At 40.4% G+C, this 22155-nt stretch overlaps 1 protein-coding gene across 3 annotated transcripts in view; it reads left to right on the plus strand.

Annotated features, from left to right (window-relative positions):
* Positions 1–22155, plus strand: part of afg1lb (AFG1 like ATPase b) — a 206567-nt gene that overhangs the window by 120181 nt on the left and 64231 nt on the right. For all 3 annotated transcript variants that reach the window (XM_070885646.1, XM_070885647.1, XM_070885645.1), the window contains exon 8: positions 14124–14206. In XM_070885646.1, coding sequence (XP_070741747.1) covers positions 14124–14206 — 83 coding nt within the window. The remainder of the gene's footprint in view (positions 1–14123; positions 14207–22155) is intronic.

Raw genomic sequence — 22155 nt, forward strand, 5'->3', positions numbered from 1 at the left:
GCCGACGTATTTGCTTATCAATTGACTTTGCGGTGCAGGGTCTGCCCACTGACGTCAATTTAATTCTTAGCTGTTCATCATTTGATTATAAACTCTGAATCTTTGCCACCTATTTTTGTCTCAGTTTTTTTAAGAACATGCCTTTTCTCTTCACTTCAAAAGTATGTGAGGTTTATTTGGCATCACACAATTCGGCCCGTGTCAATTGTCCATTGTTTAAGTTTCTAATGAAGGTCTAACTATAGCCGTGCCTTGCTCCACTATCTCCCACTCTAGTTGAAAGGATCAGGGCCCATAATGAAACGAATAAATTTCTTCTGTTTTTAGTGTACTGATGTAATGCCGAATCAAGTTTTCTGTTTTTAATCCCAGGGCAATTAGTATAGTCATTGGGATTTTTAAGTTTTTTGTTACAGGCCACCTTGGAGGTCTGCAGAGAAGAACCCTAATCCAATAAACGTCTCATTTAGATCATGAAAAGAAAGCATGAGGAGAAGCCCCACAGGAGAGGTCGTTTCTACTGCCTCTGAGCAGCAATACTGTGGGGAACTGTCAAATTAACCAGGAGGTCCCCATATTTAACATGCATTTTCTGTCGAAACTAATAATAGAATAATTATTTAATGCAGGTAGAACCTTTATAACAGGCCATAAAAGAAATAATAATTGTTCTCCAAAGAACTTGCCATTATGTTAGCTGTCTTGCAAAAGGCATGGGGGAGGGTGTGAGAAATGCAAGTAATAAATAGCTCTGGCTGAAGTTGGTCACAGAAAAAGGAATTGATAATTAGATGTAATTAGGGTGTATGAATCGTTGTCTTCTGTTTTGGGAATGAATAAATTTGGAAGAAAAAACCCTTGTGGTGAAAATGCTTTGATGTAAGAAGAGTAGTTGTGGCTTGGCAGCATAAAGGCAGTGTTTTATACTTTTTGCATAATAGCTGTAACACAGAAATGGTGAATGGACTACAGCCCCCTATTTGCTTTAGACCAAGTGCTTTGAGGTTCGTTGATTCTTTTCAAACAAAAAGCATCAAAAGTTTTCAGCTGTTGGTAATGAGGAGTAGACCTCAACACGGCTGAAGGAGTTAGTTATCTCTAGTTTCTCCCTCTGGATCGAACAATAACAGATCAAAAAATTGAACTCTCGTCTTAAAAGTGATTCAGGTGCAAGGTAGAGTCTGTTGATGGGAAAAGTGTTTTAACCTGACTTTTTACAAGCTGTGCCTTGCATGTAGCAATGTGGCATATAAATTTGACTTAAAAAAAATAAGAGTACACCCAAGTGTAAACCTGTTCCTTTTTTTGTCGGTGGGGTGGGGATTCTCACTGGAAATGGTAATTTTTTTTTAAACTGAGTTTATTTGCACATGCTGCTATTTTGGCTTCTTCCTGTGTGATCACTGTGTATAAAGGGAAACTGAGTGTGGAAGGTTGTTCCAGCACTGATTAGAATTAGTTCCTTGTGCAAACATAGCAACTGAAAACTATTAATTCTTCCCCTGGTTTTACTAATTTGCTGCTGTTTCTGTTCATGTTTTGCCTTGCAAGTACAGAAGAATAAAGGTTTGTTACAGAGCTTGAGAAGGTTTGTGTTTCAAATGTACACCCTGATGTTAAAATTTATAAAGGTTCAGGGATGACATACCTGAACATTAGTCTTGTTGATTTTGAAAAAGTTTCTTCAGTGTTGGTCCACCACAGTCTGTTATTTTGATTTTACTATTGAATCCTCCAAACTATAATCAATACATTGCAGATATCCACATAAATACTTATAGGTGGAGGCTAAAAAGGATCTGGGGAAAAGACATTAAATTAAGCCAGAGTAAAATAACAAGTTCGGTACTGGACCAATCTGATTGTGTTAGCTCCGTGCATGTAGGTTGTGATGTTGGTTTATGATTTCACTACACCTAGCATACAGAGGAAATCTTTTCCTAATGGAGTTTAATTTCCTCTGATAACACACTGGTTAACACATTTGCATAAAATTCTTTGGTGCACTATTTCAACAGTTACCGGTTGCATAGACTAGGCTTGTATTCCCTTGAATATAGAAGATTAAGGGGTGATCTAATTGAGGTGTTTAAGTGTTGGTACTTCCTCTGGTGGGGGAGTCCAGAACAAGGGGACATAACCTTAAAATTAGAGCTCGACTTTTCAGTAGTATTATCAAGAAGCATTTCTTCACACAAAGCGTAGTGGAAATCTGGAACTGTGGCAGGGCATCTAATGCCATCTGCTGTTAGTTAGACTTGCCCTTGCAATTCAAAGTTTTTTTTTTTGCGTGGCATGTTGCTGAAAGTGTAAGCTGATAATGTCGCAGCGAGAGAAACTGGGCATCTGGGACCTCAGTGAACAGGACAAGCATCAGGGTATCTCCTCAATCAGATTGAAGGACTGTGAAATTAACAGCAAAAGGACTGAAAAGGAAGTGTAAATTAGGGTGGGTGAATTCAATGTCAAATCAGATACAGAAAAATAAATAAAGCGAGGGAAAGAAATATTGGATTAAGAGAGACAAAAGAAAAAGTAAAAAATAATTTGATTTTAAAATTAAAAACATTTCCAACAATAACTACAATCTGAAGAAATGCGACTCCACTCTTTTTATAGTTAATTTTTAGTGTCAGATAGGTTGTTTGGCTGTAATTAACACTTATCATGCCATTAAAAGGGTATTTAGACTAGAATGGACAAGTCTTAAGTTTAATTCGTATCTATCATGCAAATGTAGCAATTTCTCACCATTCAATGCAATTCATTGGTAACGCAAACAGCGAGATGCCGACTTCGCAAAGCTAACGGCAGAGCGCCACAACCCGTACAGCAACTTTTGGATATCCGTGTTTAACCACACATCTGCCCCTCACCTGAAATTGCCCCATTAGCCTCACCGTTATTTTGACAACAAAATCTGGGACAATATCTATGTGCTACATCTTGGTGACATCATCCAGAGTCAGCCTCTACACAAGTGCCGACACCCAGTTGAACCTGTTCCCTACCATCATCGAAATCCAAGGCTGTCGCTGGCATTTTTGTTCAACATCAAATCCTGCATGGTTCTTAAGTTCATTCAGCTCTTCATTGGCAAAATACAAGTGATGCCTTTGCCTTTGGCCCCACTTGCATCAGTGTCCCTAGCTTCTTTTTAATTCATTCATTGGATGTGGGCACCGCTGGAAAGGCCGGCATTTATTGCCCATCCCTAATTGCCCTTGACGATGGTGGTGTGCCACCTTCTTGAACCACTCAAGTCCGTGTGGTGAAGGTACTCCCACAGTGCTGTTCGAGAGGAAGTTCCAGGATATCGACCCAGCGACAAAGAAGGAACGGCAATATGTTTCCAAGTCAGGTTGGTGTGTAACTTGGAGGGGAACTTGGAGGCAATGGTGTTCCCATGCGCCTGCTTCCTTTGTCGAGGTTGTGGGTTTAGGAGGTGCTGTCAAAGAAGCCTTGGTGAGTTGCTGCAGTGCATCTTATAGATGGCACACACTGTAGCCATGGTGTGCTGGTGGTGGAGGGAGTAAATGTTTAAGCTGCCCCCTCAGGTGATGCACAACCAACTTGATCTTGAGCTGAACCATCTATTTAACATCTAATGTCACCAGGGACGCATTCTTGTACCTGTGGAACATTCCCGTCCTATGACCTTTCTTTCCTCTACCAATGCTAAATCCAATTCCATGCATACATTGCTTTCAGGATTGACTTCTCCAAGGATGTCTGCTATTGGTCCCTCTCCTCCCCTCCCCCCATCTCCCCCTGCCATCCCTGAGATATCTGCGCTCCTCTAACTCTGGCCTCTTGAGCATCCCTGATTTTTATTGCAAAACTATTGGTGGCCATGCCCTCAGCTGCCAAAGCTTTGGAATTCCCTCTCTTAACCTCTCTGTCTCTCTTTCCTCCTTTTAAAACGCTCCTTAAAACGTACTTCTTTGACCAAGGTCATCTGCCCTAATTTCTTCTTATGTGGCTCGGTATCGCATTTTGTTTTATATCGCTCCTATGAAGCGCCTTGGGATATTTTACTATGTTAAAGGTGCTATAGAAAGATCAGTTGATTTTCTACCTGGCATCTCTTTCTTGATTCTTCACAAATTTCAACTAATACAGAACTTTCCCACACAAGTCCTACAAACCCCTCACCAGAATTCTTGATAAGTTGCACTGGTTCCCTGTGCTGCAGCAAAATAATTTCTACTTCCTTGTCCTCATCTTCAAATCCCTTTATAAGCTTCAGCCACCCATATTTGACCAGTTTTTAGCCTCTGCTCCTCTGACTCTGGATTGTAACATGTTTCCTGCTTGTAATGCACCATCATCAGAGACTGATGCTTAAGCCACCATCTCCCTGAATTTTGCAATTTGTCTGAGAAAAACATTTTGCCTCACTACCTCCCTCCCCAATATTTATCCCTCAATCAACATAACAAAAACAGATTATCTGGTCATTATTACATTGCTGTTTGTGGGAGCTTGCTTGTGCACAAATTGGCTGCCGCGTTTCCTACACTACAACAGTGACTACACTCCCAAAGTACTTCATTGGCTGTAAAGTGCTTTGCAACATCCAGTGATTGTGAAAGGCGCTATATAAATCCAAGTCTTTCTTTACATCAAAAAGCTTCCAGAAAATTAGTTCTCTTTGCCACCTCTAAGGCTGCTCCATTCCCATCTTTTTGACCTTGATTTTTCATGTGAGGAGTGTTATATAAATGCAAGTTGTTGGCCTTCATTATTCGATGAGCGAGGCCTTGCATTTTAGGGGAATTAAAATTAACATTCCAATTGAATCTTGCCTGTTGTGACTGACTAGGAATTCACAGTGGTGAATAGTCTCGGAAATATGCGGGGAGAATTAGGAGGAAAATGCATACAGTAACTTTCCATTTTACAAAGTGTAAAGTCGCTAAATATTGAAGTGACTAGATCATGAATCTTCTTTCGCTACTGTACGCCAGTGTTAAAACAAAGTGAGCAATAATTTAAAATCAACCCTTTTTAGCAGACTAATTATTTCCTTTATTTTGATCACTACTAAAAATCTAATAGAGAGGAGAACTGATGAGAGATGTTCAGAATTTCAGAGTTTCGATGATGTGAATAGGGAAAAATTGGTCAGTGAATTGGTTACTAGAAGGCATAAATTTAAGATCATTATTGGAAGGAGAGGTTTGGAGATTTTTGTTTTAACCAAGAGAATTGTTAGGATGTGGAATACCTCACTGGAAAACATGCTGGAAACAGAATTTTTAATAGCTTTTTCAATGAAAATGGATAAATATTCAAAAAATGTTAATTAAAAAAGTTTAGAAGAGGAAATAGCGGGAGAATGGGACTAAATAGATAGCCGTTTCGGAGAACTAGTACAGGCATGATGGGCCAAATGGCTTTGCTCTGCTGTAAAATTTCACGATTTTGAGAAACCTTAATAGAATATTGTGGTATATCTTAAAAAGAACTAAACTGCACAGCCTACTTATTAAAGTGAAACCACCTCAAACTCATCATATTATGGCTTTCTGGAACTTGTAACTTGTCTGTGGGAGGGATTTTGTATTCCAAAACAAAGAGATCGCGGGGGTACTGACAAAGCATTGCAGTGCCTCACTTAAATGGGATTATATGTATTCATGTCTCATGCAGGGTTCCAGTAGTTGACTTGGCAATCTTCATTTATTCTGCAGCATTTTGAGCACTTCACCATGCAATTATGAATGATTCAAAGAATCAGTTCTAACAACCAAAATGTTAACGGCTGATTAGGATAAGGGTTGATGGTATCGTAGGGTGGAACTTGTTGCAGCATTACCTCTGGTATCATTATTAATCATTGCTGGTCATAAACGTTCCTGTGTATTGCGGACTATCATCAGCTACGATTGTTAACCCTTAGGCTGCCAGTCATCGCAATTTGGTACACTTAAGCTTCAAATACCCAACTGGTATACAAATACAGCTCGAAATTGGCAGTTAGGCTAACCTTTTCTCATTAGGCAGACTGCTAATGTAGATAGCTGGAGAATGGTTGGTTGAAACTGACACTGCCTGTTTTAAATGGATTCCCTTCCAGCGACCCCGAATAGCAAACTGGAAAATATTTTCCTGTGAGAATGCTGAATTTCTTTCCTGCATAGTTTTCGCACCCTTGCAATTGAATAACTGGAGCTTCTTTACAGTCACTTCAGGTGCTAGTCACTGATGCATGATTTCCACCAGTTTGGTCTCTTCCCTACGCTAGAAAGGAGCAGTCTGTTGGAAACCTGGACATGACGCAGAAATCATGGCGGTCCACAAGAAGTTAAGTGAAGCCTGAGATGGGTCTGATTTCTGTTGATGACTGTTACAATTGGACCAACAACAAAAAACATCGCTCAAAAATGTTCATAGTTATGAAGGCGCCTGATGAGAATTCTATCTAATACACTAACATGGAAAGCTGTAAGTGGTCAGCAAGGTGCAAAGGTTTTGCTATACATGCCAGAAGTTTTCAGAATTTGTTTTATATTGCTCATAAAATCACCAGAAAGTTCCTCATTCATGTCATGCAAACTGCAGCTTAATTCTCTTTATTGCCTTTGCACGTATGCCTAACCTTTTGTCCTATTGCAGCACAGCAACTTCCATGATTTTGAGTCTCAATGGGTTGCAAAGATACATCAGAGATGAAAGATTACATCATTGAAAATCACTATAATGCCTGTCAAGAACCCTGACAGGGTGAATAAAAGTAATTCAGGACAATTATTTCCAATTATAGAGAGAGAGAGAGAGGGAGAGTAAATGAAAGACGGGAATCAAACCACAGTATCTTTTAAAAGCCATAATACTGCAGTTACAGCAGATCAAGTTAAGCGATATATATATATATATATATTTTATATATAATTTCGTCTTAATCCCTGTGTACCACAGAACTTGAATTTTTGCTCTATGAACATCTGACTGTCATCTATTCTTGTCATGTGTATAACTTAGAAAATCCTTTTTATAAACTTCTAAAATAAAGTTCATAAATAACTTCCTGTCATCAGACACTGGATTCCTTTTGCAAGTGGCTGTGCTGGGAGTTGGTTGTAAAGGTGTACATAGCTACATCAATGGACAGTGATGTACCACTTTGTTAATTTGATAAACAGTTTATTGGATTTCAATCAAACTTTCACAGAAAACCTCTTGGAGAACTAATTCATGCAAATTACCCCCTTTCTCTCCCTCCCCGCACTCCCACCCTACTTCACCAGAAAAAAGATTGATAAGTCGTTAAGAATACCTCTTCCTGGAGGAAATTTATTCCGTTTGTGTCAGTAAAAATGCAGCCATCGGGAGACCCATTATGTCATGTGGCTGGTAAAGGCCCAGTATGACGACGTATCTGGTAGATACACTCTTATTTGGTTATCATTATGTTGAGCAGGAATCAGCATTCTTCAACATGCTGCATTGAATGCAGCTGAACACCTTAATGCTGGCAGTAGCATTCTGCAAGCATGCTGATCCTTGCTTAGCTCAATGGTGCTATAATAGGGAATGTATTTTCTTTCCTGACAATGACAGATAATGATCAAGGTGCTTCCATGCACTCAAATATTGTTCCCATTGACGATGCCCCATATGAAGAATTTATTGTTCACATTTGGTGATGACTACTTGACACCACTTAACAACAATCAGACCAAGTTCTGTTTTTCCCCCAAAACATTTCTGTGGGACTAAATTTCTGATCATAGTTCCACTATAAGTCTCTTAATGGCGCTGGAGTCCAAATGACATCCCTATCCCCAAACCAGCTAACAAATTTTGCTAGAAATTTTTGAAAGTCACCAGTGGTTTCCACACTCCAAAGGAAGTACTTTTCAGTTTCCGTCAAGCAGCCCTATCCATCCTGGATCAACTTGTTACTGTGGGTAAAAACAAGTTCTCAAACGCTTCATGAAGCTTTTCTTGCCAAATTGAAATTGGACTTAACACGAATCAGTTTTATTTATAAAAGGAAAGAACATGCATTTATATAGAGCTTTTCACGACCTCGGGACATCCCAATGCACTTTACAGCCAATTAAGTAATTTTAAAGTGTAGTTACTGTTGTAATGTAAAGAAGCACGGCAGCCAATTTGCACACAGCAAGGTCCTACAAACAGCCATGAGATCCATGTTCAAATAATCTGTTTGTGATGTTGGTTGAGGGATAAATATTGACCAGGAGACTCCCATGGTCGTCTTCAAATCGTGCCATGGGAACTTTTATGTCTATCCGAGAGAGCAGAAGGGGCCTCGGTTTAACGCCTCATCCGAAAGGCAGCACCTCTGACATACAGCGTTCCATCAGTACTGCAATGAAGTGTCAGCCTGGTTTATGTGTTCCCCTGGAGTGTTATTTGAGCCCACAGTCTTCTAACTCCGAGGTGAGAGAGCTACAACTGAACCTAGGCTGAGACCTAAGATTTAGCTTGCACAAGCAAAATGTTGTTTTTGGAAAATGATAATATATCATTAAAATCAGTTGCTTATTTCATTGGCAATCTAATGTAGACTTGAGTCAAGGGCATTTTTTTTCTTTGTGGAAAACATTAGGGTTTTAATTATGGGGTGTGGAGCATGGCAGGGAAGGACATGTGGGGAATTTTGTAAGGAATTTTCATTGTTCAAGTTTTCTATTTTTTTCCTACTTGATGCTTAATGAAGAGGTTCACATGGGGAATCCAGTGTTATAATTTTGGGATTTATTTTCTCTTTTTACTTAGTTATTTTTGGCTCCCGTGCTTCAGACTATTCTCGTAAGTAAACCCTAGCTCCCAATGTCCCAGAGAAAATACTTTCACTTGTCCAGATATCTAGGTGAATTAATGGTGTGCCCAGGGATCGAATAGGTCAGTTTTATCGCTTACCCTCTGTAATCTGATCACGTCTTCGGAAATAGGCAAAATAACACTATATTTTTGATTTGTGCTTTAACTGCTAAACAAGTATATTAAGCCGCGAAAGAACAAGTGAATAGTAGCAGTGATGCAACATATATTTTTGCTTAGATCGTTGAGCTAGCTAGTCCCTCGTCTAGCAGAAAATAATATATAATTTGCAATTGCTGTGCTAAATTGTATTCTAACTAATATTCTTGCAGCAATTCTTTTGCATTTCTCAGTGTCTATGGAAGCTATCTGGCATACTATGTCTCTTTGAAGGCTCAGGCAGACTTTCATCTTTGAATGTAAAAGGTTGATAAATCACTTTTAAAAAGTGACCGAAATCCAGCAGATTTAAATAACTGCCTGTTCATTTTTTTTAAGTTGTCAATCAAACACATATTTGAACAAATCCCTTGAGTTGTTTATATTTATATTTAATGTAAATTGGCTTTTCCTTCAGGCATCAGCCACATACAAACTAACTCAAATCTGTAACAATTGGATAAAATTATGATATGACTTCAGAGTGAAGCAAGTTTTTCATCCTTATCTACCGTGACAGAATTTATGGCCCCAAGTTTCCACATGATTTGCTCCTGATTTTTAGGAGCAACTGGTGTAGAACGGAGTATCTTAGAAATCAGAATTCTCCACATTTAGTTTTCTGCAGTTCCAGTCAGGTAGAACAGTTTCACTTTGGAACTGAATTTTTTTTTCAAAAGCGGCCACTGACGCCTGATTTGAAAGTTTCCACAGTGAAAACGTACTCCAAACTAACTTAGAATGGAGCAAGTGAAGATTTTTGTACGCTTGAAAAAACCTTGTCTACACTTTAAAAAATCAGGCGCAGGTTACAAATTAGGCATAGGGAACGAGGTGGGGGGGGGGGGGGCTGGGAGGGGAGGTGGGGAAGGGAAGTCATTAAATTCTACAATCAATCCTTAGTTATACTTATACAAATATTATACAATTAAATCCAACCTGAATAAAAATTTATAAGCAAAGAAAAGATTAAATAAACCATGTTCCTACCTGTGTGAAAGTGCTTCAGGCAGGCTTTCAGACAGCGGTGTGGCGTCAATGTCTCTCGACGGCAGGGGCAGGCAGCAAACAGCCTTCGAGCTGAGCTGCGGTGCTTGAGGCAGGCCTTCATTCCCCGCGAAGATGCAGCACCCGGACGGACTTGAGGCCATTCGGCCATGGGATTGCAGCGGCGTCAGTGGCTGGTCGGGAGCAGCAGCAGCCTTCGAGCTGTGAGGGGGACTGACTGAGGCCATGTGGACAGGGAGAGGCAGCCACATCGACATCTTTATATTTAAATTTGCAGAATGGGTGCACCACATATTATGCAATGGTTTGCTTCCTCATGCAAGAACGGCTTTGTTCTTGGTGGAAGTTGATCCATTGCAAAGTTGAATTGGCACTTTTATTTCTCCAAACACACTGTCCTTAATTTGCAGGCACTGGTTCTGCAAGTTTAGCAATGAAAAGCTGAACTCACTGATTTCAGCAGGTGATTTATTCAGCAGTGCTGCTAAAAGCACTCCTTCACACACAGAAATATCAAGAAAATTAAAATACAAGCCTTTGCAGTGGTCCAAGAAACAAATCTTCACTTTTTCTGCAGCACTTTTAAAACTGGCCGAGTGCCAATGTTTACTTCACACTGCGCGTGCGCGAACGCTCCAACGCGCACACGCAGGGTTGCCGGCACCAAGAAGCCTCATTTAAATTGTACCCGCCCCCTCCTACTTACAAAATCGGCGCGAGTGGTAGGCTCCGCCCCCTGTGCGCTGCGCCAAGCAGACATTGAGCTCTCCGGTGCGCCTTTTTTGCCGCGTATGGAAACTTGGGGCCAAAGAAACAAGTACCATGTTAAATCTTTTTTTTAAAAGCAGCATCACTTTTCTTACAACCAGTTCTAGAATGTTGAACTTTTATTCAGAAGGCTTTCAAGCTACAACTTTGACTTGACATCATTTGAACTTGATGATTAATTTTTAGCTGGGCAGTAGTGGTACTTCCTGTTGGATGATGAATGAACTTTATTTACAGAACTTGGAGAGTTCTAAAGCTCTGTCCATCCTTTTAAGCCATGGTTAAATTGTAGCATCAATGAGGCATTACAACAGAAATAAAAATTGAGATGGATAGAGGAAAGCAGCCAAGTATAGCATGTGTTGTCACAAATGATGGAAGGATGAATCAAATTTATTGGAATGAGTTGGTCATTTGCAGCAGATCATGGTATCTCCAGTCCTGATGCAGTTCAAATTAGTCAGCATTTTCATTGTATTAACTGCTATTTTCTTTTTTCCCCTGTACAAAAATACAAATATATGTTTTGGTACTTGCTTCCACAGAGATGGGTGATACTTGAACCAGTCTGATCAGCTGAAGCTTGTGCCATTTCCAATTTTACCTGTGGCCTTAAAATCATAGACGTTTACAGCACGGAAGAAGGCCTTTTTGGGCCATCATGTCCGTGCCGGTCATCAAGAGGCTATCCAGCCTAATCCCACTTAACAGGTCTAGGTCTGTAACCCTGCAGGTTACGGCACTTAATAAGAACATAAGAACTAGGAACAGTTGTAGGCCATACAGCCCCCCGAGCCTGCTCCGCCATTCAATAAGATTGTGGCTGATCTGATCATGGACTCAGCTCCACTTCCCCGCCCGATCCCCATAACCCCTTATTCCGTTATTGTTTAAGAAACTGTCTATTTCTGTCTTAAATTTATTCAATGTCCCAGCTTCCGCAGCTCTCTAAGGCAGTGAATTCCACAGATTAACAACCCTCTGAGAGAAGAAATTCCTCCTCATCTCTGTTTTAAATGGGCGGCCCCTTATTCTAAGATCATGCCCTCTAATTCTAGTCTCCCCCATCAGTGGAAATATACTCTGCATCCAACTTGTCCAGCCCTCTCATTACCTTATATGTTTTGATAAGATCACCTCTCATTCTTCAGAACTCCAATGAGTATAGACCCAACCTACTCAACCTATCTTCATAAGTCAAACACTCATCTCCGGAATCAACCTAGTGAACCTTCTCTGAACAGCCTCCAATGCAAGTATATCTTTTCTTAAATACGGAGACCAAAACTGCATGCAGTACTCCAGGTGTGGCATCACCAATACCCTGTACAGTTGTAGAAGGACTTCTCTGCTTTTATGCTCTATCCCCCTTGCAATAAAGGCCAACATTCCATTTGCCTTCCTGATTACTTGCTGTACCTGCATGCTAACTTTTTGTGTTTCATGCACAAGGACCCCCAGGTCCCTCTGTACTGAAGCACTTTGAAAATTTTCTCCATTTAAATTATAATCTGCTTTTCTATATTTTTTCTGCCAAAGTGAATAGCCTCACATTTTCCTACATTATACTCCATCTGCCAAATTTTTGCCCACTCACTCAGCCTGTCTATATTCCTTTGCAGATTTTTTGTGGTCCTCCTCACAATTTTCTTTCCCGCCCATCTTTGTATCATCAGCAAACTTGGCTACATTACACTCAGTCCCTTCATCCCAGTCATTAATATAGATTGCAAATAGTTGAGGCCCCAGCACTGATCCTTGCGGCACCCCACTAATTACTGTTTGCCAACTGGAAAATGACCTGTTCATCCCAACTCTGTTTTCTGTTTGTTAGCTAATATATTACCCCCAACCCCGTGAACTTTTATCTTATGCAGTAACCTTTTATGTGGCACCGTATCAAATGCCTTCTGGAAATCCAAATACACCATATCCACTGGTTCCCCTTTATCCACACTGCTTGTTACATCAAAGAACTCCAGCAAATTTGTCAAACCTGCTTTCCCTTTCATAAAATCATGTTGACTCTGCTTGATTGAATTATGCTTTTCCAAATGTTCTGCTACTACTTCCTTAATAATGGACTCCAGCATTTTCCCAACAACAGATGTTAGGCTAACCAGTCTATAGTTTACTGTTTTCTGTCTGCCTCCTTTATTAAATAGGAGCGTTACATTTGCAATTTTCCAATCCGCTGGGACCTCCCCAGAATCCAGGGAATTTTGGTAGATTACAACAAATGCATCCATTATCTCTGCAGCCACTTCTTTTTAGGACCCTAGGATGCAAGCCATCAGGTCCAGGGGACTTGGCTGCTTTTGGTCCCATTATTTTACTGAGTACTTTTTCTTTAGTGATAGTGATTGTTTTAAGTTCCTCCCTCCTTATAGCCCCTAGGGATGTTTTTAGTGTCTTCTTCCATGAAGACCAATACAAAATACTTGTTCAAAGTCTCTGCCATTTCCCTGTTCCTCATTATTAATTCCACTGTCTCATCCTCTAGGGGACCAACATTTACTTTAGCCACTCTTTTTTCCTTTTTATGTACCTGTAGAAACTCTTACTATCTGTTTTTATATTCCGTGCTAATTTACTTTCATAATCTATTTTCCCCCTCTCTCATTTTTTTTAGTCGTTCTTTGCTGGCTTTTAAAAGTTTCCCAATTCTCTGGCCTCCCACTAGTCTTGGCCACATTGTATGCCCTTGTTTTCAATTTGATAACATCCCTTATTTCCTTAGTTAGCCACGGATGGTTATCCCTTCTCTTACAGCCTTTCCTTCTCATTGAGATATATTTTTGTTGCGAGTTATGAAATATCTCCTTAAATGTCTGCCACTGCTCATCAACCGTCCCACTCTTTAATCTATTTTCCCAGTTCGCTTTAGCCAACTCTGCCTTCATACCTTTGTAGTCTCCTTTATTTAAGCTTAGGACATTGGTTAGAGATGCAACTTTCTCGCCCTCTAACTGAATTTGAAATTCAACCATGTTATGGTCACACATTCCCAGAGGGTCCTTTACTAGGAGATCATTTATTAATTGCCTCGACCACCCCTTCAGGTAGTGAGTTCCAGACCCCCACAATCCTCTGCGTGAAGACATTTCCCCTCAAATCCCCTCTAAACCATCTAACAATTACTTTAAATTTATGCCCCCTGACCATATGAGATGCCTTAGCAAAATGGCAACAGGACTACCCTGATAATTTAAATGGTGTTTTTACACATACTACAGAGCCCATTTTATACAATTAATGTTGTATTATGATAGTTAGAAAAGGTTGATACTACATCTGAAACTTCTATCACATCTTTTTCCTTGGCTGGCAGAAGTTCAACTCCAGCACCGCTATTATTTAGTTGAGTTGGTTTTTCTTTTTTTTTGCAGAAATATTGCCATGCCATCCAACTGAATTCTGGAATTGACTACAGGAAAAGAGCCCTTTCTGGAGCAGCAAAGCATTACTATCTGTAAGCTTAAAAAAAAGTTACGGTATTCTATTGTATGAAAAAGTGGTAAGAGTGGATGGTAATTATGCACCAGAATGCCAAAGACCCTCCCACCTTCTTCTTGGCGTTGATAATGAAAGTTGGCAAATAATTAAGTCTTCAACTTCTGGTACTGTAAATATGGTACAGCAATATCTTAGAACACAAATGGAGACAATCACAATATAGCTAACAAAGGTAACGTCATTTTATTTGCCCCAAAATATGAGGTGAAATACATTAAAAAGAAGCATCATGGAGTATCGAAATGTGGTACAAGGCTTAGTCCCATGACGCATTCAGGTGGGTAATCAGGAAAGGGTTTAATTGAACGTGGGGTTCCTCTGGATGCTCTTATTTTTCTGTCCAACACTGAAGCACATGATTCCCGCTTGTCCAATAAGCCTAGCTGGAGTGACCAAATAATAACTTTATGAATCTGTAATCATTTTATAAGCTTGAGTGCTTGCAGAACTGTTTCATTCTCCACAGATTCACAGCACTTTCGACAAGTGGACTTGTCCTCTACCATTCATAAGCTATACTTTTTCTGTAATCTTCCCATCACTGAATTGCATGACTGAACATGCAAAATGATCCTAGTTGCCATCAGCTTGAACGTCACTGCCCAACAAATGCAGAATTGGCATCTGGAATGATGCCAGTCCTTGTACTTAATGTTCCTGGGTGTCCTGAAGGCCTTTGTCACAGCAGAAAAGGACTGAGCAAATTTACCATTCCTATACGATTAATGTAATATGGCAAATCCATGATAGCTTGACAAATGCAGTAATTGCTGATAAGTCCAAAGGAAACTGTATTAAAAAGATTAATGGGACTAAAAGTAGAATGGTCACCAGCACGGATGATATTCATATGAAAGAGGATAGAATGAGTTGATGGAGGCACTAACCATAATGTTTCAAAAATCTTTGGCAATGATAATGTAAAGGACTGGGAGGGTGGCAAATTTTAAATCCCTGTTCAATGAAGAGTAAAATTATAAGTATGGGAATTTTAAGTCTGTTGTGGGTAAATTGCTTGTGCCTATTTGGGATGGGATGAAACTAGCGAACATTTATAAACATAAGAACATAAGAATTAGGAACAGGAGTAGGCCATCTAGCCCCTCGAGCCTGCTCCGCCATTCAACAAGATCATGGCTTATCTGGCCGTGGACTCAGTTCCACTTACCCGCCTGCTCCCCGTAACCCTTAATTCCATTAGTGGTTAAAAATCTTATCTATCTGTGATTTGAATACATTCAATGAGCTAGCCTCAACTGCTTCCTTGGGCAGAGAATTCCACAGATTTACAACCCTCTGGGAGAAGAAATTCCTTCTCAACTCCGTTTTAAATTGGCTCCCCCGTATTTTGAGGCTGTGCCCCCTAGTTCTAGTCTCCCTGACCAGTGGAAACAACCTCTCTGCCTCTATTTTGTCTATCCCTTTCATTATTTAAATGTTTCTATAAGATCACCCCTCATCCTTCTGAACTGCAATGAGTAAAGACCCAGTCTACTCAATCTATCATCATAAGGTAATCCCCTCATCTCCGGAATCAGCCTAGTGAATCGTCTCTGGACCCCCTCCAAAGCTAGTATATCCTTCCTTAAGAAATGTAAATGAATATGGGGAAAGAGCAAGAAAATGTAATTCATGTAGGTAGCTCCAGTTGAAGAACGAGTTGCCCCAGGAGTACCAGGAACTGAAAAAGGTAAATGCGGAATACAGTCACCTATATCATTGTATATAGAAATCACCTTAAGCAAAAGAGAACCTTTGAGTGAATGGTGCATTTGTGCTCATTATTCCTTTAAGTAGCTGTGAGCCCTGCATTCTTTATTATTGATATATGAAGCAGCTGGAAAGACTACACCAAAGGCATATGTGATAGTTTAAGAAAATTCAGTGCACAATAGAGTGACGAGTACCAAACTGCTGCAACACAACCTACATGGAGAGCATCAAAATCATTGGGCCAAAAATTGTGGTCGAAGGCTTCCAGCCAAAATTTTCTTTTATGAAAGTACCTGTTGATCACTTGCGCCCCGAGGCCTAGATGTGTAGGCCAGCGCAGAGGCCCATGTATTCCAGGAGCATATGTGCATCCTGGGATCACGTGGGCCTGGACCACCAATCACAATGTAGTATTCTCATTCATAGTAATAGGAGCTCCGAGCTACTATTACTATCAATGAAAATACCCCTAAAATCAAATAAAACACAATCATAAATTTAAAAAAAACTTCACTTTTTAAAAATTACTAGAAATTGCATTAAATTAAATGTTTTAGAAATTTTTGTTATTTAAAAAAATATTTTAATAGTGTTAAAAATAAACTTATTTTCATAGACAGGGATTTTAATATAAAAATAAGTAATAACATTTATTTTTTCTATCTATTAAAACTCTTATGCTGGTAAAAGCAGGCCTTACGCCTGTTTTTACCAGGAGTAAGAGTTTGAAGGATATTCGCTGGGCAAATAGCCCAATCTCCGCTCGTGAAGGGGCTTCTCACGGTGAGGCACGCAATCTGTCATTTTGACAGATCGCAAGTGCCGGGTTCAGATGCATGCGCTTCGCGCGCGCCTAAACACGAAACTTGCGGGGCCTCTTCGCACATCATACACATCCGGAGAGGCCGCAATTTCAGGGCCAATGTTCTACAGGCATAGCTGTCGTGGGCCAGAAATGTTGTCTGTACAAGCACTTCCCAAAGTTTTATTCTAATTGCAAGATGACCAACAAAAATAACAGTCGGTGGTCAGTGGAATAACCTTAACTGAAGATTTACAGAAACTGAAAAATTTAGCCACTTAACATTGGATAGCATAGAAATCTGTGAAGTCTAGCACCACGTACTTCAGAACTAGAAGTGCCAACAGTAGAAATAAAACAGTGGCAGAAAATTGAACCAGTTGACAAGTGGACAATAGATGTTTGACACATGTGAATCGTACATTGAGCTGTGGAGCCACTCCTGTAAACACTGCTGACTCTGACTCCTTCCTACACTTGCATGTTCTGACCATGTTTCAGAGTAACTTTTTTTGTAACCTATTTACTGACTTTTACTTAGTTTTTTTGTGTTATGCTGTCAAATGATTTCGGAATGACTGGTATGAAACATGGATCCAATTTTAGTGGCTGAAACATCTAATATATTTATTTGCTGCTGAAAGTGAAACATGAAGCCGAAAGATTTGCTGAATATGGTTTGATTGAAATATAAAAATACATATATCGAGAAATGTTCATAATTGGTCCGTTACCCTTTGTAAGCACTTTTTCTGTAGGAACATTTTGAAATTGTCTTTGTCATTTTGAAAAATAGTTTTTTGGTTACTTGTAAAATGAATTCAGTAGTTAAATAGATATCAAAAGTAGTAAGAGAAGACAAAGACTAATACATGGTCAGCGATTTGAAACTGAGCTTTCTATTTGCTAAAGCAACAGAAATCATCAGAAGTGAGGCAAATTCATCCTTTAATCCTTTAATTTATTTTTTAAAAACAGATTTGAAGAGTAATTTAATGAAGTTGTATTTTGAATATGCAATGAACAAGTGTTGCATAATAAAATATGAATAATGTCTATTACTCATGTGAAGCTCAACACAATTCTAACAATCCAGTTGGTAGGAAAATAACATGTTTTAACTGAATATTCAAACACCGTGAACAATTTCCTATCCATCACTCAGTTGTTGAAATGAGCCACTTCAAACATGGGTTCAGGAGTCATCGTCTGCTTCTTTAATTACAAAGAAAATAATAAAGCAATTTAAAATTCATGACCGTTTGCAAAAAAAAGTCTGTAATTTTGACATCTGTTTCAAAGAAAAATCGTATATAAGCTACTTCACTTAAATGCAAGCACCATGAAGGAAACAGTTTGCTGGATGTACAAATGTTGTCTCATAATTTTCATTGGAACTAAATGCTAAACAGAAAGGAGCCATTTCTCTTAAAACCAAGTTTCCTTTGGTCAATTCTAATGCACATATGACAATATAGCTAGTATCACTTAAGTGAAATTCTCCCATCCATCTATTAAATAAATGTTGCTGTAACTTTTTTAAAACTTTACTATGTTTATCTGTTCATTGATGCTCGAGAAATATTCTGTACACCTCACTTATTCGCCTCCCTTCCTTCTGTGACTATGCAAGTATTGTTATAAAGCCTTTCATGAACTCAGAACATCCCAATGTATTTCATTGCTTATAATGTAGGAAACTACATTATATGAGCTAAAAACTAACTGTCCTAAGAATCCGGGAATTCCTGGGATTGCCAGCAGTCGAAAGATTAAAGTGTGCTTTCTTTTCCCCCCTCCTTAGAAGGGCTTTGTCTTTATTCTGTGAAACACTTCAAAATATCGTAAAAACTCTAAACTAATAAATAAAAAAATTAGTTGCAATTTTGCATTTTAATATTAAAAAACATATGTTTTTCCTGGTTGCACCTGTTGAGTAGATTTTAAGGTGTTTACTTTGTGTGTAAAGATGAAGAATAATTCAAACACTACCAGATGTATTCTTTACGCCACCAACTAGTGAGACAAATATAGTTGTGATTGTGTGAAATTTCTTCGAACATCAAAACATAAGAAATAGGAGCAGGAGTAGGCCATACGGCCCCTTGAGCCTGCTCTGCCATTTAATACGATCTTGGCTGATCCGATCATGGACTCAGGTCCACTTCCCTGCCCGCTCCCCATAACCCTTTATTCCCTTATCGTTTAAGAAACTGTCTATCTCTGTCTTAAATTTATTCAATGTCCCAGCTTCCACAGCTCTCTGAAGTAGCGAATTCCACAGATTAATAACCCTCTGAGAAAATAAATTTTTCCTCATCTCAGTTTTAAATGGGCGACCCCTTATTCTAAAATTATGCCCCCTAGTTCTAGTCTCCCATCAGTGGAAACATTGGCCCCAAGTTTCAACTGGTCATTACAACGGCACACCTCCGAGCCTTGCGCCTATTGTTTAAAATTAAAAGTGTGCCTAAAAAGTACCTCGCTATTCTGAAGTGTCTGCAGGCCTCCATTCCAGTCGGCACAGCGCAGCTTGAGCTGCGGGGGGGGCGGAACTATCTACGTGCTGTGTCTACACAGCCGGCATGGAGGCGGGGCTAGGGCCCAGTGTGTCTGAGTGCCGGCAGCATTGCACATGTGCGTTGGAGCATGCGCAATGGCACAGAAACATTGGCAATCGGCTATCTTTAAAGGGAAAGGCTGCAAATTGATTTTTGGGTGCGTGGAGTACTGGAAAGCCTTCTGATTCATTTTTTGTGCCTAAAGGAGTGCTGTTAGCAGTACTGTGGAGGAACTCAGCTGCTGGAATCAGTGAGTGCTCTGTGTTGCTGTTAAACTTCCAGAAGGAGTGCTGCTTGGTGCATGCAAAGTAAGGACTGTGTGTTTTGAAAAATCACTGAGTGTCAATTCAAAACAGCAATGCAACAACGTGCACCGAGAACGAAGAATTTCTTGCATGATGAAGTGGAGATACTGGTTAATGTCATTGAGAAGAGATGGCAGGAGCTGGACACCAACAACAGAGGTCGCACAAATGTGGCACCCAAAGAAATGAAGAAACGCTGGAACCAAGTTGTAGAAGATTACTGCGCATTGGTGCATACCACGAGATCAGGAAGGCAGTGTAAAAAGAAATGGCACAACCTGGGTCAAGTAGTTAGTGTAAGTAATATTTTCATTTTTCAATGCAATTGTAAATGTGACCATCTGTATATGTCCTACCCTGCAGAAAGACACCCTCTCTAAAAAGTTGCATTTTCATCTTTGCAGAAGAAACTGTCCCACAACAAAAGGGAAAGAACTCGAACAGGCGGAGGGTCGCCAAATCTGCACCCGCTGACATCCTTGGAAGAGAGGGTCGCTGCTTTGATGAGTCGTACCTGGAGAAAAACAATCAGTACAAGCTGGGCCCACATGCGAGGGAGAGGGTAAGTCCTGAAAATGCATCGTGGCCCTTCAACTCAACCTACTGCCTGGCCTGCCATGTGTGGGGCTACTCATGCCACCCATCCTGCCCCCTCCTGTGGTGCTAACCATTTGATTGTTCTGTTATATTTTGCAGAATATCCTGAATATCTTGAAGATGCAGAGGAAGATTCCGATGCGGACGATCCAGACCAAGACTCGGCTGCTGGGCTCATTGGAATGTGTTCAGAGGAGAATGTTGATCGTAATATGGATCAGTCCATATTACAGGACCTCAGTCTGCCAAACGCTTGCATTGGTTCTGGTCCGACATTCCGTGGTTCCGGCAGCTCCTCATCCTTCCATAGTGCTTTAAGTTCTGATGTGACATTCCTTGGTTTCACACCTTCTGAGGCTGCGGGTCCCAGTGGTGGTGGTGGTGGTGGAATGCAGCTTGAAATACCCAGGGCCCCACCGTCCCAGCCTGCACCTTCCACCATAGGGGTGCCGCTTGAAACACCCAAGGCCCCACCGTCTCAGCCTGTGCCTCCCACTGTAGGGGTAGCGGGAGGCAGACCCATGCCGAGGGGAAGGAGAATCCCACCACGCTCTCCTGAGACGCAGCGTTCAACAGATGTGGTGAGACCAATGACCTTACCAGATCACTTGTGCAGACCGTCAGTGCAGTGGGTGATGAGGTAACGGGTCTGTCGGGAGAATTAGCAATAATGACACGGGAATTGAAGGCGGGAATGTCAGAGGAGTGCAAGTGACGGCACAGGCCGTCAGGGAGGGCATGCAAGTGACTGCACAAGCCCTCATGGAGGTAGCTGCTGCAATAAGGGTATACAGCCCGGCCAATCAAATGCCACCCCCATAAAGAAGTGCACATTCACAGAGATGTGGATGAGAGATGGGTGCAGCCTTTCTTTGCTGCCAATGTTTCTGTTGTTACTGTTTTCAAATTGAAATTGTTTTGTAAGTTTTGTAACTTTACAACTTTAAGTGATCTTAGGGTTTTTAAGTTATCTTATAATGTAAATGTTCTCACATTTTGAACGTTATTTAAATTTACAAATAAAAAGTGATCTTAAAGTTTAAGTGATCTTAGAGTGTAAGCTTTTTCCACATTGAAATTGTTTTGTAAGTTTTGTTACTTTACAAGTTTATAAGTGATCTTAAAGAGTCCTATTAAAGTAAAGTTTGATACAAGAATTATTTTATTACACTGAAGTGAAGTACATTGTGAACTTTTCAATATAATATATTTTACATTAAAACTGAATCATGTTCCGTTAACACAAATCAACATTTAGGAACAACTGCAAAAAATAAACATGTCCATGCGGAACAGTTGTCGCTGAGCCCTCAGGCATCAGTAAAGCGTTCATGGATGAGATGCTGGCGCAAGGCTTGAACAATCGTTAAAGGAGCACAATGGGCCACCCTCCTCCGACGTCGTGCTCCGGCCTCAGGCACTTGCATGGTTTCTTGATCATCGTCATCATCCAAATCGGTATCATCAGGCACTCTCACCGCAGCTGGCTTTTCTTGTTCCACTATCAGCTGCTGCTTCCTCATGATGGCTAAGTTATGCAGCATGCAGCACACAACAGTGAACTGACCGACAATCTCTGGGGAATATTGCAAGTGGCCTCGGAATGGTCTAGGCATGGGATGCCAATGGTCCTCTCTATGATGCTGCGTGTCATAATGTGCGACATGTTGTTTTGATGGTCAGCTTCTGCCCGGATTATGCATAGGTGCGTCATGATCCATGTGGCAAGGCCGTAACCTTTGTCTCCCAGTAGCCAGCTCTGCCCTTCTGGCTGATGCTCAAACATGTCAGATATAACGCTGTCGTGTCGGATGAAAACATCATGGGTGCTGCCAGGGTATTCTGCATCGACTGACATGATGCGCTGCATGTTGTCACACACGAGCTGCACATTAATGGAGTGAAAGCCTTTTCTATTCCGGAACTG

Source organism: Pristiophorus japonicus, chromosome 7, assembly GCF_044704955.1.
Source record: "Pristiophorus japonicus isolate sPriJap1 chromosome 7, sPriJap1.hap1, whole genome shotgun sequence".
NCBI lineage: Eukaryota > Metazoa > Chordata > Chondrichthyes > Pristiophoridae > Pristiophorus > Pristiophorus japonicus.